This window comes from Hemiscyllium ocellatum, chromosome 1 (genome assembly GCF_020745735.1).
Source record: "Hemiscyllium ocellatum isolate sHemOce1 chromosome 1, sHemOce1.pat.X.cur, whole genome shotgun sequence".
NCBI classification, from domain to species: Eukaryota; Metazoa; Chordata; class Chondrichthyes; order Orectolobiformes; family Hemiscylliidae; genus Hemiscyllium; species Hemiscyllium ocellatum.
Genome location: NC_083401.1, coordinates 161546925 through 161566615, shown reverse-complemented (window position 1 = coordinate 161566615; position 19691 = coordinate 161546925). Strand labels below are relative to the sequence as shown.

Here is a 19691-nt window from a genome sequence, read left to right as displayed (position 1 = left end):
CCTGGAGACAAGAAGCATGTTTCCGCTGATGGGTGAGTCCAGAACCAGAGGACACAGTTTAAGAATAAGGAGTAGGCCATTTAGAACAGAGTTGAGGAGAAACTTCTTCACCAAGAGAGTGGTGGATATATGGAATGCTCTGCCCCAGAAGGCAGTGGAAGCCAAGTCTCTGGATACTTTCAAGAAAGAGATGGATGGAGCTCTTAAGGATAGTGAAATCAAGAGTTATGGGGATATGGCAGGAAGAGGATAATGATTGTGGATGATCAGCCATGATCATAATGAATGGCCTACTCCTGCACCTATTGTCTATTAATACAAGTGTTGGCTTCTTTAAAGACTATTGAAGAACCCAATCAGAAAATAATTACAGATGAATGGCCATGCACCATGTTTGCCCCCTGCAGCAGCCCCTACAGCTACCAGTTAAAGTAATTATTTTGAAAAGTCTTCCCGCGGAGTCAGGTAAAGGGAGATATATTCAGAGTATATATCCATTGGACTCCGCCTTCTCACTCCCCACACTTTCATAGCAGGCTTCAATGCTACCTTCGAAAATTAAGCTGCAAATCACTGCTGGCAGGGCAGACAAATCAATATTTATGTTATTCCAACAAATGTACAGCTGGTAAATCACTGAACAATTAAGTCTTAAAATTATGGAAAGTAACATCCCATCCAAGTTCTTCTTCAGACACTTCCCTCAGGTACCTCATAAAGTCCATCCCTTTAAGTTAGCCCTTATGAGCCAGATTATGTGTTTGTATGATTAATATCAAGTCCAGTGTTTGAACACAGACTTTTACCACAGTATTAAGTCCACTACATATAATGGCACTCCTTTATTCATAGTAGATATTACTCAGTCAAAGAAGTGTAATATCTCAATTCCAATGCCTTTTCCATCGTGTATGTCAACCTAACTGGCCTATAAATTTTCCTCCCTCCCAATTTGAATAAAGAGGTTATATTTGTTACTTTGTTGCCTGATGAAGCCTTTCATGCATCAAGGGAATTTTGAAAAATTAACACCATTATGTACAACTTTAATAATCTTGTTAAAGACACGAGGATATCTCTATAGATGTCAACATTTTTTAAAAATAAGAGAAACAAAGGAGAATAACATGAACAGAAATCCAAACGTTTTCGACAGGCATATAACTAACAAAAGGGTAGTAAACTAAGGAACTAATGAGGGACTACAAACAGAAACATTTACACATGGAGGCAATAGACATGACCAGAGTCATTTCATACTTTGTATCTGTCTTTATCAAGAGACGAAAAATGCTGTCCAAGATAATGTGAAAGAAGAGGTGACTGAACGGTATTGAATAGACTGTCTGTACTTCAAGTTGGTAAGGCAACTCGACTGGATAAGATGCATCCAAGGCTATTGAAGAAAGTGGAATTATAGACATGCTACTCATAATTTTCCAAAGTTTCTTGGACTTAGGAGTGATGTGAGAGGACTACATAATATGCTCCAGAACATATAACATCAGAGTATATAAAGGGAAGCATGAATTTTGCCTGCTGTCCAATTCCGGTGGTGCGGGCACATAATGAATTTTGGCCCCCTCACTCAAAAACCAGAGCAAATTAACTTTTAATGCTTTCTTTCTACAATTCATTCTGAGTGCAAAGCTATGTATAATGACCACTTGCTGCACTTCAAAGTATTTGGAGAGTAAATGTGCTGTGAGGGCACTAACTATATTTATGTCAGTCCTGTGAAAGAATGCGTTCATCTGATCCATACAAAGTAAAACTTTAAATGATACAGCATAAATTTGATGAGGAAAGTTTAGTCCTGCTCCATGAAGAACTGTAACATTAATTGTCCATCATCAGATCTGAAGCTATCTACAACATATTGTTTCATCCTTAAAGTTTGGATCTTCAACATGGGATTTCTCAGAACATATGACTGAATTGTTGGACAGTTTACTATGTTGCTTTAAGAAAAAAAAGTTCAGATTTGCTTAACTTTGGCAGTGTTCCAAAACTTGGTTATTTACATAATGTTGAGTTTATCTGTATTTATACAGTGTTTCTGATTTCTCACGGTATGTTACATGGGCTAGAACAATCAATCATTTCATTTTTCCTTTATTTGTTAAGAGTTAGGATATATGTTTGAGTGATGAGGTGCTTGTTTATCCAGACTAAAATTGAATGAGTGAAAAATAATAAGAACATATTTAATAATGTGTCACTGACTTAAGTTGCACTCTGTGAAAATAAAGTGAAGTTGGAGAAAAATATTTTTTCACAATATTATTGATCATTCAAAAATACCACCCTTACAATTAAAACAGAATGTGGGCTGGAAGGACTCAGCAGGTCAGGCAGCATCTGTGAAGAGGGTGAAATAATGTCAATGGACCCAGCGGTGGCAAACATCTCCCTGTTGTGTGTCCATTGCCAGGAAAGTTTTTCCAGGTGGGCAGGAATGTGGTGACAATTGACAGAATAGAAAAGTTCCAATTAAGATTATTTTCTGGACTCATTGACATTGTGATGAAACAGCCTCCTAATGTAAACAGAAACAGTGAACCTAATGGAGGAGGCCCTCCTGCGGTCATTTGAACTGCCATCAGAGCCTTAGGTTTCCTCTCCCAAAGAGAGTTCACAGGCATCAAGGGTAGAATGAGGCCTAAACAATCCGAAGGGTGGAGTTTTTTTGCCTCTGGGGAGTCTTCTGCATTTTCCATTGAAAATCATGATTTATTTTTACACTTCAGTGGGTGCCAGCATGTTGAGGAACCCTAGAGGTATTGGACTTATCTCAGCAGTGCCTACCTCTCAGTGGGTTGCCTGTCCTGTAATGGGAATAGCCTGTAGATGAAGAGTATGGAGGTTGAAAACTGTGTAGCTGCTCTAGAGAACTAGCAACTCCAATCGGGCTCCCAGCAAGCTTGCTCTACATTTGGTTTGAACATCAGTGTCCAAAAGCCTGCAGGAGAATCCTGTCCAACATTGCATCTAGCCTTACAACATTTGAATGATAAATTTGTTACAGTAATAGATATAAAAGGACTGAAAATCCTCAGTGTTTGAGACTACAATATGCCAGGAGGACTAGAAATTAAGCAAGACTTGGGACTATATAGTCCCAGCCTAAAGTCAAAAGTTTGCAATTTTTACATACTGGAGCCTCCCTCTGCCCCTGTTAGGATCAACAGGGGTAAGAAGAGCAGGGACTCCTCGATTATGAGTTCCCAAATCCTGAGCATGGAAGAAATCAATGAAGAAGCTAGAACAATAAAGAACATGAAGTATACCAGATGTAAGAATGGGGCCTACCTTGGAATTCTAAGAACAGAAATGTGGATAGTCCATTAGGTCTCTGGGGTAAAAACAATGACTGCAGATGCTAGAAACCACATTCTGGATCAGTGGCAGAGCACAGCAGTTCAGGCAGCATCCAAGGAGCAGCAAAATCGATGAAGGGCTTTTGCCTGAAACGTCAATTTTGCTGCTCCTTGGATGCTGCCTGAACTGCTGTGCTCTTCCAGCACCTCTAATCCAGAATTAGGTCTCTGGGGTCTGTTCCACCATTCAATGAGTTTCTGGCTGATCAGTTACCCATACCCAGAAGCTTACTCTCCACCCCGGAGCAGGCTTATAAATTCGTGGTTGGAGAGGGAAGCACAAAATCAGATGGTATGTCAAGCAGCAGTATATCAGTTACATACATACCACTACTGCTATTTTACCAACATGTGATAGGTGGCAGGAAGCGACCTACCCTTGACCCATTTGAGGCAATTAGTGTCTGGTCAGTGGTCATTTAAAAGCCGCCTCCCATCACCAGTGGTATTGCTGATGTTGCCCATGTCACATAGTGAAGGTGCCAGGTGTACCTTGGCGACTTGGTTGCAGACCTGTCAACTGAGGAAAGTAAGCAACCTATTGTCCATGGAGGGCTTCCATCTCAATAGACAGACTACCTCCACATGGACTTACCCTGTTTTGGTCCTTTTCCACAATCATTTCACTTCCTTCCCCATCCCCTGTTTGCTGGACCCTGTGAGAATGTCCCTGGTGAGTGTGTCCATCTTACCTTCAAGTCTAGCCACCTCAATGAGTTCTTATTGATGACTGACTGCACTCCCCACAGTCTCTACATCTGCCTCAGTTCCTGTTCGGACTGGAGAGCTGTTGGCTATTTGATAATTTCACTTAAAAATGCAAAACACAAAATTATTAATTTAATTAATGATATCTGCGTTTTACAAGGGGTAACAACTTAATGATTATCCTAAATTGAATTTGGAAAAGTTGATTAGATTAATCAGCCAAAAGATACTATTTAGAATTTAATTATGAATTCTTCCTTTTATCAAACATTTCAAGGCCATTGAGAACACCTAATTTTGATTTACACAATATTCACATGTATAGGAATACAAATTAACATATTCCTTCATAAGGTGCAATTAAAAAAAGCTTTCAGAAAGTGATACATTGAAATTTCAGTACAGCATGTTACAACGATTTTCAGGATCAGAGTTTGTGCCTGTTTCATTCTTGTGCAGATTCCAGTGGGTACAGAGTTTGAAGAACAAGTTCTCCATCAATCTTGTCTGCCACTGAAGGTATTTGTTGTGGAAAGACTAAGAAAGGGGTCTCAATAAATGTAATTTGAAAGTATATTAGGTGGACTGCAGAAAATGCAAAATATGTTCAAATTTATAGAGTCATAGAATCATAAATGTATCTGAATTCAAGATAAAACCAACTTCCACAGTGGTTCTGCTTTTACTCAACATTCATGTGTTTTTACTTCTCAATGTTTCTTAGTACATCTGGTCAGTTTGGATTAATGTGGGTTTGAGTGTATAGAATATATTTTAATGTCAACCAGCATGTGTGATGAACTCCAGTCTAATTAGCAACATCTAATTTTGTTTTTAAACAGACAGCGGATGCAGCAATCAGCTATGTATGAGCTATGTCAAGGGATGCAAAGTATCAGCATAGAATTTGTACGCCTCCAGTTGACTTATGAGGAGTTCCTGTGCATGAAAGCTCTTCTCCTGCTTGGCACAAGTAAGTTTCACATCCACATTAGAACTATTAAGGATGGGGCTTGTACATTATAGAATAAGAGTTCTTTGTTGAGTTTTTAAGCTGAAAATCCAAATCTGTTTCAATAATTGATTGTTTGCAAGGCTATCCTCCCAAGAGTTTGTACCTACAGTAGCTGAGAGATGAATCCTTAAGAAATATGTATCAAAAATGTATGAAGAAACTTCACTAATTTGTTGGCTGGATGAGTTGCAGTTAGTCTGAAGCCTTTCTTATCACACAATGGCATCATTAGAAAGGAGGGCGTGTGGTTCAGTGGTAATATCCCACCCTCTAAGCTCCAAATTCATGACACCAGGATGTGACGGTCAAGGAAAGCGCATTCATAACCCAAACAGGTTGAATATCAATTTGTAAATTCTTCCAACACATACCAATTGCAAGAAATAAGAATGAGAGAAAGGAAGAATGTTGGTTAAATATGAATGGAAAGAAAATTGGAACCTGTACCATCACTAGTCTTGGCTCCGGTCTACAGCATGGAGGTAAAAGTCCACATTGCTGCAATTACTCAGCCTCCACTGGGGAGCAAGTGACCTATTAGTGAATTGTCTGATGTGGATCAAACTAATGTGAACAGTGTGGGGTTTGATTTCTATTCTGGATGAGGTGGATTTAGGACCGCCATCCTTACCCTACCTATGCTGAAGATTGTGACATTGTGTATTGGACCTATTTTCAGGTAGAGTATTGAAGTAGTATAGGAAACCTTAGAATCTAGAAAGAAAGTGTGAATCAAAGAGTGGAGCTGAGAAGCAGACTCAAACTTTTTTTAAAAATCTTTCAGAGAGGGACAGAGAAACCGTGCAAAGTAACTTATAAAAGAAAGAAAACAGAAAAGGTGCTCATTGTAAACATGTGGTTTTAACACACGATTTAGCAAGTGAGAGAAACGCAATACATCATTCTTTCTTCCCCCTTGTTTTTCTCTCTACTGCTAAAGTTGCATAAAAGAAACTGGAAAACTGCTTGCTACTAACATCCCAAGTAGAGTCTCTATTACAGTACTATTATAGTAATTGGGAATGAAGATAGATGTTAGATGAAACCAGCAAGCCTTCAAATTTGAACCACATTTGAAACAATTAAGTTTTGCAGCAAACATACATTATGATTCAGACTTTGTGAAATGGATCGTGGGAAATTAAGAGGGTTCAGTGGGTTGTGTACTTTTGTCAGTCATGATCACAAATCAATGCATTATTCTGCATATATAGGAATTAATAAATCAGGTCATTAAACCAAAGTTAAAACCACAGTGCTTTGCTCTAGTGATCGGATGACAGGAGTGGCTGCTGTTAGGGGCATTCATACCTATGGCTTGACATTTACAGGATGGCAGTTAGGAGGTCCACGCATCATGCTGTTCCTGATGTGCACTGCAATTTTACCATTGGTATGGAAAGTTTTGGGCAGGTCACTTGCTCGAAGGCAAACTGATGCCTTGAAATGTCGAACAGTCAAGGCCTTCTCCCACAGTTGCTGCATTTACCTTGTTAAAAAAACCTTGAACCTTGATGCCCAAGAGGTGGCTGGGCTCATTGATGTATTCAAGTGAACCTCTCCCAAAGTGTGATCTCTACTCTGTTCTCCTCATCCCCCCACCACCTTCCTCCACCCCTCCCCAACCTACTCCTGCAAATCCTTAAAGTGGGGTTTCAGCCCAGGGAAGGGAGAACTTCCCACCTGAAGCTATTTGGACTGTAGATCATGCAGTGCTGGTGAGGCACTGTGATTTCAACCCCAGTGAAAAGTTTTGCCCTGTATCCTACCAGAAAGCACAGTCCGTTGCAAGAAAGGGATCCGAGTAAATCTAAACCATTCTTAAGGAATGAGGATTACGGAGGTCATTCTGTTGTCTACTGCAAAACATATATCAGAAGCATTTAAAGCCCAGACTGTCAATGTTGCTTTCTTGTGTGAAATGCATAAATCAAGTTACAGATTTCCAAAAGAGATTGCAGATCCCTCTACAAATGAAACCCTCTACATTATGTACAATCATTTTTGTAATGCTTCACACCTTAAGTGGTTGCAATATAGCTGACTGTTTTGGTGATACATGGATGAATAGTGAATTTTATTCAGAATGTGTAGTTCAGTTTCAAAATCCTTACCAGTACATAAGAAAAAATTGCATCTATGTTTTCAAAGAAAAATGAGCCAAATTAACAGTTTTATGCTAATAGTTTGTGAATGACATCATGAGGGATGGGGTTGGAGTATCTGCACAGGCACCCCTGAAGAATAAGTCAGAGACTTTCCATTTTGCAACCTAAGTGTCAAAGCAGGTGGATTTAATGGCAACTGACTCTCTGCCTCCGCAATGGGAAAGCTTTCTGAACAGAGCTCCAATCAGCTGGCCAGAAAGCTCCTTGGTGAATTGAGAGTCTCAACATTTAAGTTCCGGTTCAGGAACAAAAGTACAGCAGCATCTGGGTCCTAGAAATCCTGGCTGGGGATCTTGTCGTCGGGCGATCTAATGACAAGAGGGTGAGTCATTTTTATTTTGGGTCTTACAGGGTGGGGTCAATGGAAGAGGAGGAGAGGAGGCAGAGGCTGTGTGGTGTTTTTCAGCAGCCACCCCTTTGACCTGATTGCCACCAGATGGGGGCAGCTGGAGGCCCCAGTCCCATACTGGCCAGCTGCCCTGTCTGCTTTTAATTGGGCTGTTGGTGATCTGAGCCCTTGGAGTATCTGTTAATTGACAACTTAAGGGTCTTTTTGCTAAGCAATCAAGGTCACCAATAGACCATCTCACCCAGCATTATTTGATGAGAAGGGGGTGAGTGCCTCTCACTCAATTATTTGCCCTTCTTGACACCATCCTCACCTCCTCCAGGAATGCGAAAATTTGTGTCCCCAGCTTGCAAAATTCAGACGCATGCCACCATTGGTCTATATCTTACTAAAGCCTCTCATATGAGGAGTGGACGGAGCAGTAAAAATTCACTAGCAAGTTCCACAACATTTGACTTAGACATAAAGAACACCAAGTAAATGAGTATGTAGCCCACTGTATTCTATATAAAGAATTTAAAAGAAAATGTGGAAGGGGACAATGGTTAGGTAAGTAAGTTTGCAGATTGGCCAGGTGGTTGACAGCAAGAAAGAAGGTCTTACATTAAGATAAAAGAATACAGATGGATTGGTCAGATGAGCTGATCAATGGCAAATAGAACTTAACACTGTTACTTGGAAGATGATGTACTTTCGAAGATGAACAAGTAAGGGAGTACTCAATGAGTGGCAGAACACTAGGAACTGCAGAAGAACAGGGGAATCTTGGGGTGCTTTTCCACAGATCTCTGAAGGGGGCAGAACAAGTTAATAGGGTAGTTGGAATGGAGTTGCCCAGTGGCTAAATAGGGAAAGCCATTTATAATGGCAGGTAGTGTCAGGGCTAGGATGGGAAGCCAGATGGTAAGAAATATATGGAGGAGGGGTTAAAGGAGCAAGAGAGGGATCTGATGGAAAGGATAAACTCAGAGATGGCATGTGAGCCAATAGAAGATCAACAGGTAAGGTGAGGGTTTTGGGCTAGAATGGGAGCTGAGGAGAATGAATACTTGTTGAAAACAATTAAATTGATGATCCCTATCTTAATGAAAACATGTTCTTGTCATATTGCTAAATTTAAGGTAGAAGATCAGTGGAGGAGGGTTTAAAAAAACAGTTGCTGATGGTCAAAAGGTAACTGAGGATTGTCTTTCTTCCCAGAATGATCTTAGAGGCTCTTTTCATAAAATTTGGTCCCGTCAGATCTGGCAGCCAGTTGTTTGCCACATATGCCTAAATCTGTTTATTTGAACCTGTAGGTTATGCTGGGAAGTACTATGAATGTTTTACTGGAACATTGACATCAATCTTATAAAATTAGCTGAACAATTAATAATAGTGGCAATTTTGTGGCAAATAACATTGCAAAGGTTAGAATTAGAAGGAATAATAAATTGGCCCTAGTTTTAAAATTCTGACAGCTTCAATACAGTCATAACATAGTGTTGCCACAAGCTTTGAAATACTAATTAAACCAGCTATTTCTTCTGAAGGGAAGAGATCTAATCCAGTTACCTTCAAGAACACTGCTAGTTAAATGGTGTACTCTGTAAGGTGCAAGTCATATTTGAAGTTGGCTTTAATGTGTGTCATCAAACTGATTTCGGAACATCGAATATTACTGCTCAAAGAAGGCCATTCAGTTCAGCCTGTCCATGGCAAACTCTCTTCAAAGAGAAACTTAGAAGTTCATCTGCCCAGTCATTTCCCATTGGCCATTCGAATGACATTTCCTTGGTTTGGAAAGCCTTGATTAAATTTAATGAGGCTGAAAAATCTCTAAAATTACATTAGCAATAGATTCTATATAGTAGTCTTTGTTATAGACCTTCTTTCAATTGTATTAGGTTGTATTAGTGATTTTCTGAAGGTGTGCACTTGACAGCAATTCCCTGTTGCTACCTACACAAATCGAGACATTGTCCTCCATAAATAGATGAATGACACTAGGATCCAAAGGATGACAGTGTCCTGTGTGACCGAATATTCATTAGACTGTTGAATTAGAGTAGCTAAACAGCAGTTGCCCAAGCAAGCAACTTGTCGAAAGCTTTCCATCAACAAATAAACGTATCATCAAGCTGGAAAAGAAGACATTGGATGCAAAACAGAGGAAGAAACAAACATCTTACTCCAACAATTAGGACAATATTACAGGTAAATTGAATTTCCACTTCCATTTTAAAAATCCTTACACAAAGATGTATATAAATTTAGTATATATTCATACACCTGTATATTAATACAATTCTCTTCTCCATAATCAGAAATAATTATTATGGAAGAACAGCTGTTACAACTTTCAGAATTTTCCAGTATATCCCTGCAGTACTTGCAATGAAATTTCTTCCAATATTGGACAATACCTACCACATCAAAAGACTTGAACAAAACTAATATTGATTCAAAGCAGTTACCATAATAGCACGTCCTATGTACGAATTACAACACTTCATTCTATTTACTGGTGTCCGGGTTCACTGCTGAAACTTGAAAGCAAATAACATGAGAGGGGTATTAGAAAAGATTGTACTGTGAATCAGAAACTACCTCCACCACAACTGAAATGGAATCTGATTTTAGAATCATGTGGAAATACCTTTTGAAAGTCAGAAAAAGTCTGAAAGTAGTAACTTGGAGGGATGAATAAGTGTTGTTGGGTTTGTACCAGTGTAGCATATTGACTATAGATAAAGGAGCAGAATGAGACCAATTGGACCATTGAGACTACTGCACCAATTGATCATGGCTGATACATTTCTCAACCCTCACAATCCTGTCTTAAATACATTTGATGACTTGCAATGAGTTCCATAGGTTAACCACTGTCTGGCTGAAGAAATTCCTCCTTATCTCAGATGGGATGGCATGGTGGCTCAGTGGTTAGCGCTGCTGCCTCACAGCGCCAGGGACCCAGGTTCAGTTCCACCATTGGGTGACTGTGTGGTGTTTGCACATTTTCCCCTTGTCTGTATGGGTTTCGGCTGGGTGTTCTGATTTCCTTCCACAGTCCAAAGTTAGGTGGATTGGCCATGTTTATTGCCCATAGAACATAGAACATTTCAGCACATTACAGGCCCTTTAACCCTCAATGTTGCACCAACCTGTGAAACCAATCTGAAACCCATTTAACCTACACTATTCCATTTTCATCCATTGTCTATCCAATGACCATTTAAATGCTCTTAAAGTTGGCAAGTCTACTACTGTTGCAGGCAGGCTGTTCTACGCCCCTACTAATCTCTGAGTAAAGAAGCTACCTCTGATATCTGTCCTATATCTGCCACCCCTCAATTTAAAGCTATGTCCCCTCATGCTAGCCATCACCATCCGGGGAAAAAGGCTTAACTGTCCACCCTATCTAACCCTCTGATTATCTTCTATGTCTCAATTAAATCACCTCTCAACCTTCTTCTCTTTAACGAAAACAGCCTCAAGTCCCTCAGCCTTTGTTCATAAGACCTTCCCTCCATACCAGGCAACATCCTAGTAAATCTCTTCTGAACCTTTTCCAAAGCTTCCACATCCTTCCGATAATGCAGTGGCCAGAACTATATGCAATACCCCAGAGTTTTGTACAGCTTAATATTCAACGATGTTTAAATTAGGTGCATTGGCCATGGTGGGGGTGTAAGGGAGAGGAATGGGGGTGTAAGGGAGAGGAATGGGGCTGGGTGGGGATGCTCTTCAGATGGTGGAATGCAGACTTGGCGGGCCAAATGGTCACTGTCGGGATTCTATGTCATTCAATATCTCAGTTGTAAAGGGTCATTCTTTCATTCTGAGGCTGTTTGCTCAGATCCTAGTTTCTCTTCTATTAGTGGAAACATCTGCTCCACATCCACTCTTTCTGGGCCTCTCAGTATTCTGTAAGCTTCAGTCCGATCCCCCCTCATCCTTCAAAACCCCATCGAGTATGGACCCAGAATCCTCAACAGCTCCTCTTTGACAAGCCCTTCACCCCCACGGTCTTGCTCAACTGTCTCCAGTGCCATCACATCCTTCCTTAGATATGGGGTTCAAAACTAAACCTGCATGTCACCTGAAGAGAATCCTGCGCTAGGATTCCTGTGTCTCTTTGTCCTTTAGATTTCTGAAGTCTTTCCCCATTTAGAAAATAGTCTAAGAAACAAGCAACTCTGCCATCTGTACTCAGTCCAGTTATATCATAAGAAAATAAAGTCTGTCAGTGTGCACCTAGGGATTACCAGACTACACTGGCGGATACAATTGTTTGGATTAATACATACCATTTTCCAATACGCTCCAGGGTATTTGTGAGATTGTGGAAGGCTGAGTTTCTGTTTCAAATGGTTTGCATGTTCTTTAGTTTGCTGCTACAGCTCCTGCATATATATGATATATCTCAATAAGATTGTATAAAAGCATGTTCCCTATGTATAATTTCAATGGGTATCATTCACGCCCTTGGTGTGAGAATTTGACATTGGCCTGTGTCTCATCACACTACTCTTCTGAGATAATTATAGCACAAGGAATAAGTGCATCGCATGCTCTGGAAATGTGAAGAATTTATCCTCACATCAGAGAGGCACCGACTAGATTATGAACTTTAAAAATAGCTGAAGAACGGCAGACTTAATTCATAGCAATGAATGAGTTTGCACTTAGTTGATAGCAACCGGTTTAACCTGAGCATGTAAACAATTGTGTTACTTTAAAAATTGTTGCTGAAAGGGAGGATTTTCTTTGGCAATAAATTGCATTTTGCATTTAACAAACTGCTAAAACACCAGGTGTATCCTTTCGTTCCTGGTTGTTCACCAAAGTTGCTTTCTTATCATGCACTGAGGCTAAACAAAAGGTTTAGTTCAGGTACTTTGGGGGTCCCATTTTATGTTTTGACCTTTACTTATTTCACTTGTTTCCATACCATCCATTTCAAGTTCTAAGATTTTGTGCAGGGAGTAATGTATAAGTATGTGTAGAGGATTGGTTAGCAAACAGGAAACAGAGAGTAGGCTTAAATGCGCAATGGTTGGCCATAGGAATTATTGCTGGGCCTCACCTAGATACAATTCATATCAATGTTCTGGATGAAAGAACTGAGTGTATGGTTACTAAATTACGTGATGAACTAAAATAGATAAGAAAATAGGTTGTGAAGAGGACATGAGGAGTCTGCAAAAGGATGTAAGTAGATTACGTATTTAAGCAGTTAAGTAAGGTTACGTAGTTACTGATGGAGTATAAAATAGGAAAATGTCCACCTTGACTAACAAGGAGCTCAAATGTTACTGAGCAAGGTAGGAATAATGGAGTTGAGATCACAATCAAATCAGCCATGATCTTAGTGATTGATGGAGCAGGCTTTAGGAGCCAAATAATCTTCTCCTGATCCTACTTCATATGTTTGTATGTATGTTCAGAGCATGTCACAAAATATCCAAATGAAGCACAACAACAAATGCAAAATTGGATTAGGAAGGACTGAGGTTTCCACAGGTATGGTTGGGTGCTTTACTAAGTCAGGAGCCTCATGCTTGTTTTAAGACACCATTCTCAAAATAGTATAAGGAAAATGGATTCCAGCAAATTAAACAGTGACCCTAAGAAACAGTACCTGGGATAAGGGCTTCGAGAGGGATGGTTCTTGGGGCTTAGTGGTTCCCAACCATTTCCTTTCCAACCTCGTTGCCCCCCCCACCCCTCCCAAAACAGCACTACCAACCCTGCGTTCATGTTGAGGGATCAAGGCGAGCTTCTGGGACCAGGCGAGATGCCTCCATAGGTCTGTGTTTCTGTGTCCCATTCACCCTCCACCCTGAGACTTGTAATCCCGATTCCATACCCTACATGCCAAGTTCCTTTTGGCTATTCATCCAGTACTAAACAATATAACCAGCTTTTTTTAGTGAAGCCATTGCTCTGGCTGTTATATTGAATTTGTATTAAGATTGGAATCTCTTTCAGGGTCGAAGTGACCTGTACAAGAAGGACAGATTGCAGCAAAATTGGAAGGGGACTAATATACTGGCAGGGAGATTTACTAGAGCTGCTCGGGAGGATTTAAACTAGTAAGGTGGGAGGGGTGGGACCCAGGGAGGTAGTGAGGAAAGAGATCAATCTGAGACTGGTACAGTTGAGAACAGAAGCGAGTCAAACAGTCAGGGCAGCCAGGGACGTGGTAGGACATATAAATTAACTGCATTTATTTCAATGCAAGGGGCCTAACAGGGAAGGCAGGTGAACTCAGGGCATGATTAAGAACATGGGACTGGGATTTCATAGCAATTACAGAAACATTGCTCAGGGATGGGCAGGACTGGCAGCTTAATGTTTCAGGATACAAATGCTACAGGAAAGATGAAAAGGGAAGCAAGAGAGAGGGGGAGTGGCATTTGTGATAAGGAATAGCATTATAGCTGTGCTGAGGGAGGATATTCCTGGAAATACATCCAGGGAAGTTATTTGGGTGGAACTGAGAAATAAGAAAGGGATAATAACCTTATTGGGATTGTATTATAGACCCTGTAATAGTCAGAGGGAAATTGAGAAACAAACTTGTAAGGAGATCTCAGCTATCTGCAAGAAAAATAGAGTGGTTATAGTAGGGAATTTTAACTTTCCAAACATAGACTGGGACTGACATAGTGGTAAGGGTTTAGATGGAGAGAAATGTGTTAAGTGTGTACATGACAATTTTCTGATTCAGTATGTGGATGTACCTACTACAGAAGGTGCAAAACTTGACTTACTCTTGGGAAATAAGGCAGAGCAGGTGACTGAGGTGTCAGTGGGGGAGCACTTTGGGACCAGCAACCATAATTCTATTAGTTTTAAAATAGTGATGGAAAAGGATAGACCAGATCTAAAAGTTGAAGTTCTAAATTGGAGAAAGGCCAATTTTGACAGTATTAGGCAAGAACTTTCAAAAGCTGATTGAGGGCAGATGTTCGCAGGTAAAAGGACAGCTGGAAAATGGGAAGCCTTCAGGAATGAGATAATGAGAATCCAGAGAAAGTATATTCCTGTCAGGGTGAAAGGAAAGACTGGTAGGTATAGGGAATGCTGGATGAGAAATTGAGGGTTTGATGAAGGAAGCATATGTCAGGTATAGACAGGATAGATCGAGTGAATCCTTAGAAGAGTATAAAGGAAGTAGGAGTATACTTGGGAGGAAAATCAGGAGCGCAAAACGGGGACATGAGATAATTTTGGCAAATAGAATTAAGGAGAATCCAAAGAGTTTTTACAAATACATGATGGTAACTAGGGAGAGCATAGGGCCCCTCAAAGATCAGCAAGGCAGCCTTTGTGTGGACCCACAGAAAATGGGGGAGATACTAAACGAGTATTTTGCATCAGTATTTACTGTGGAAAACGATATGGAAGATATAGACTGTAGAGAAATAGATGGTGACACTTTGCAAAATGTCCATATTACAGAGGAGGAATACTGGATGTCTTGAGATAGGTAAAGGTGGATAAATCCCCAGGACCTGATCAGGTGTACTCTAGAACTCTGTGGGAAGCTAGAAAAGTGATTGCTGGGCCTCTTGCTGAGATATTTGTATCATCGATAGTCACAGGTGAGGTGCTGGAAGACTGGAGGTTGGCTAACGTGGTGGTAAGGACAAACCAGGGAACTATAGACCAGTGAGCCTGACCTCAGTGGTGGGCAAGTTGTTGGAGAGAATCCTGAGGGACAGGATGTACATGCATTTGGAAAGGCAAGGACTGATTAGGGATAGCCAACATGGTTTTGTGCATGGGAAGTCATGTCTCACAAACTTGATTGAGTGTTTTGAGGAAGTAACAAAGAGGATTGATGAGGGCAGAGCGGTAGATGTGATCTATATGGACTTCAGTAAGGCTCCCCATGGGAGGCTGATTAGCAAGGTTAGATCTCATGGAATACAGAGAGAACTAGCTATTTGGATACAGAACTAGCTCAAAGGTAGAAGACAGAGGGTGGTGGAGGGTTATTTTTCAGACTGGAGGCCTATGATCAGTGGACTGCCACATCGCTGCTGGGTCCCCTACTTTTTGTCATTTACATAAATGATTTGGATACAAGCATAAGAGGTACAGTTAGTAAGTTTGCAGATGACATCAAAATTGGATTTGTAGTGGACAGCGAAGAGGGTTTACCTCAGATTACAACAGGATCTTGACCAGATGGGCTAATGGGCTGAGAAGTGGCAGATGGAGTTTAATTCAGATAAATGCGACGTGCTGCATTTTGGGAAAGCAAATCAGTGCAGGACTTATACACTTAATAGTAAGGTCCTAGGGAGTGTTGCTGAACAAAGAGACCTTGGAGTGCAGGTTCATCGCTCCTTGAAAGTGGAGTCGCAGGTAGGTAAGATAGTGAAGAAGGCGTTTGGTATGCTTTCCTTTATTGGTCAGGTGTTGGGAGGTCATGTTGCGGTTGTGCAGGACATTGGTTAGGCCACTGTTGGAATATTGCGTGCAACTCTGGTCCCCTTCCTATCGGAAAGTTGTTGTGAAACTGGAAAGGGTTCAGAAAAGATTTACAAGGATGTTGCCAGGGTCGGAGGATTTGAGCTATAGGGAGAGGATAAACAGGCTCGGGCTGTTTTCTCTGGAGCGTCGGAGACTGAGGGGTGACCTTATAGAGGTTTACAAAATTATGAGGGGCATAATTTTGTAAATAGGCAAAGTCTTTTCCCTGGGGTGGGGGAGTCCAGAACTGGAGGACATAGATTTAGGATGAGAGGGGAAACATATAAAAGAGACCTAAGGGGCAACTTTTTCACACAGAGGGTGGTATGTGTATGGAATGAGCTGCCAGAGGATGTGGTGGATCCTGGTACAATTGCAACATTTAAGAGGCATTTGGATGGGAATGTGAATAGGAAGGGTTTTGGAGGGATATGGGCCGGATGCTGGCAGGTGGGACTAGATTGGGTTGGGATATCTGGTCAGCATGGACGGGTTGGACCGAAGGGTCTGTTTCCATGCTGTATATCACTATGACTCTATCTCCAGGGAAAAGTGAAGTGAAACTCCTTGATCACTCGGAGAAAGTGCAATGGGTGTAACAATAGGAACCAAAGCCATAATGTGCAGATCTGTTCAAAAGTGGGATCCTGGACTCTGAAACTCATAAAGTGTATCAAATGTTCCTCTGGTCTAGACAACAGTGGATGAACTGAGAATGAGCTGTGATAATGCATGTTAATGTTCAAACAATAAAGAATGATTAGACATATAGTTCTACTATTTTGATCAATACCACACTCCTGCTTCTACTATAAATTAGCACACTGCACAGATGAAGAAGCAGCGCTTCGAAAGCTAGTGTCTCCAAATAAACCTGTTGGACTATAACCTAGTGTTGTGTGATTCTTAAGTTTGTCCACCCCAGTCTAACACCAGCACCTCCAAATCAGATACAGACAGGCTGTGAAATTGATCCTCAAAAGCAAATGATCATAACAACCAAACTGCTCAAACTAAATAGTGCATTTTTTTGTGTGGAAGTTGTCGATGTTCATGAGAACACATAAGGAAGCTTGAAATGTGTCTGTTGATCTTCTGCATTTCACATACAGACAGAATATCTGCTTTGTGACATGTACATTTTTACCCCATTGCCAAATGTAGGCAGCTGTATTTTCTTTTCTTTGGATCTAAGAAATTACAGCTGCCTACATTTGGCAATGGGGTAAATGTACATGTCACAAAGCAGATATTCTGTCCGTATGTGAAATGCAGAAGATCAATGACTGCAAACCATGAAGGACAGATTTATCAGGATTGCAAACTGTTGAAAAACTAGCAGATTAAGCAAGAAGCAGGAGAACAAGATGAAAGTTTATAGAAAGAAGAGGAGCGACAGAACAAATGCAAAATAGACCAGGAGAGGATTATAGGAATAAGCAATCATTTACATTTATTTATCTTTGTGTTGTGATTGATTGTTTAGAAGTAAATTGAATTTATGATAGCTTTCTGACCGAGTAACTGATGATGACCTCATCTAATAAGACCATTAGATACAATGTGATTTTTTTAACACAAATTTATACTCAGAAAATGGTGAGCAGCAAACATCCAAAATATAGCCTGGCTGCAAGTAAGACTTTTCTCCAGGAGGGAAAATTTGGATAATTCCCCCTTCTCCTTGCTCTCACTGTTGTAAACACCTCATTAGTAAGAGAAGTTCCATATTTCCCAGAAAAAGTCGTACATTCGGGGAGTGCAGGTTGGCGATAGGTTCCCAATTCTCTGGCCAAGTCTGCATTCTGCAAGCATGAATCTCTGCGAGGAACACAGAATTAAGGAATGTCCCAGTTGAGAACAAGGAATGGATTTTAACTGTTGGCAATGGGTAACAGCAGGCTGTCCTTTTGTCACACGCCTTGCTTGCTTTCCTTTTCCCTATAAAATGGGCTTCAGGATCTTCTTCCAGGCAGGAAACAAATTGAGCCCATCGTGTTTCAAACTCAAACAATTCCAATACAAAACATAATCTGAAAAGCTACTGATACTGAATTCACAAATGCACAGTTAGAAATCAATATCAATATTATCACAGAGCATCCTCAATTTCATTAGATTCAAGTCCTGTGGACAGTATATATTGCACTTAGATCCAAAGAAAAGTATTACAGCTGCCTACATTTGGCAATGGGGTAAATGTACATGTCACAAAGCAGATATTTTGTCTGTAGTTTAATAATGAATACTGGATCATATCATATCTGGAAAACATAAATTGAGAGTAAATCACCCTTACAGCAGTGGCGTTTTCATTACCTAAACTCCTCGAACCCAATTATAACATTTCTGATAATTGTGCACAGAATCAAATCAAACCTTGGTAATGGTTTACTAAGTCTAACAGTAATGTTATTAAAAATGTAAAATACTGCCAATGCTGGAAATCTGAAACAAATGGTTGGAAGAAGGCCTGGCAGCATCTATGGAGAGAGGAACAGAGTTAATGTCTTGAGTCCAATATGACTGAGAGACAAAGACTGTTGTGGTCTCAAAATGCTAACTCTGTCTGTGTGTGTCTCTCTCTTTCCCCACCCCTCTCTCCAGAGAAGCTGCTAGAGCTGCTGTTTATCACCAGCATTTTTTGTGTCTGTTTAACAATAGTCCTATCCTCGTTAATTTTTCTCCATCCACCTCTCCCCCCCCCCCCCCCCCCCGCCACCCCCTTACAAATTTATATTTTCTGCAGTGATCAGACTGAGTTACAATTTTCTCAAGTCACCCGACTATGAACTGACAACAGCTAAGTTACTCCATGATCTCAAAACATTGAATATAGTGAGGGAGTTTCATCTGAACACTCTCATAATGCAGAGAACCAATAGCACTGCAACAGGCTATTCCAAATAAATCTGTGGCAATGCTCTTGTTCCACATGTATCATTATAAGGATTACTATTGGAAAACTAATGAATCGGAGACCTTTGACAACTTTAAATCTTCATCTAACTTAATCTATTCAGCAAACTTGTATGCCAGTGTTGCCCTTCTTGATTTGCTGATCATTTCCTAGATAATATACTTAATACAATGGAAAGCTCTGCACTACACAATTAGTTATTTTGTTTACCAGATGTTAGCCCTGTTATATTAAACTTTTTCCTCCTTAAAATCTTAATTTATGACCATTTACAAAGAAAGACAATGTGTTCAAGTGAAGACACTCTTCAAGCAAGCCACTGCTTGGAATTGTGATTCTTAATCAAAAATGAGTGAAAACCTTTGCACTAAGGTGTGCAGTCCAAATGTTCTCATTTTGTTTCCTCAACCAGCTGATCACAGCTAGATAACTGGGACACAATTTTAACCTCACTGCCTCTGGATTACAGAGAAGAAGATTGATCATGCTCTTGACCATTATCAAGTGATCCTTGACAGAGATATGAAGGAGGACAGGATTGTAATCAACTGTGATGATCTCTGTGGTGGAACACTGTGTCAGTGGTTACTGTCTTGAAGAATGGCTAAAAGCATGAGATACTGGAAAGTTCCAGCATTTGTATACCAAACCTCTATCATGAAGAGAGGAAAGGAGGGAAAAT

The 19691-nt window shown here is 40.4% G+C and overlaps 1 protein-coding gene across 4 annotated transcripts in view; it reads left to right on the top strand.

The window, feature by feature from the left end:
• The window catches only part of nr3c2 (nuclear receptor subfamily 3, group C, member 2), a 314785-nt gene that overhangs the window by 276572 nt on the left and 18522 nt on the right, over nucleotides 1-19691 (top strand). For all 4 annotated transcript variants that reach the window (XM_060827287.1, XM_060827277.1, XM_060827295.1 and 1 more), the window contains one exon: nucleotides 4931-5061. In XM_060827287.1, coding sequence (XP_060683270.1) covers nucleotides 4931-5061 — 131 coding nt within the window. The remainder of the gene's footprint in view (nucleotides 1-4930; nucleotides 5062-19691) is intronic.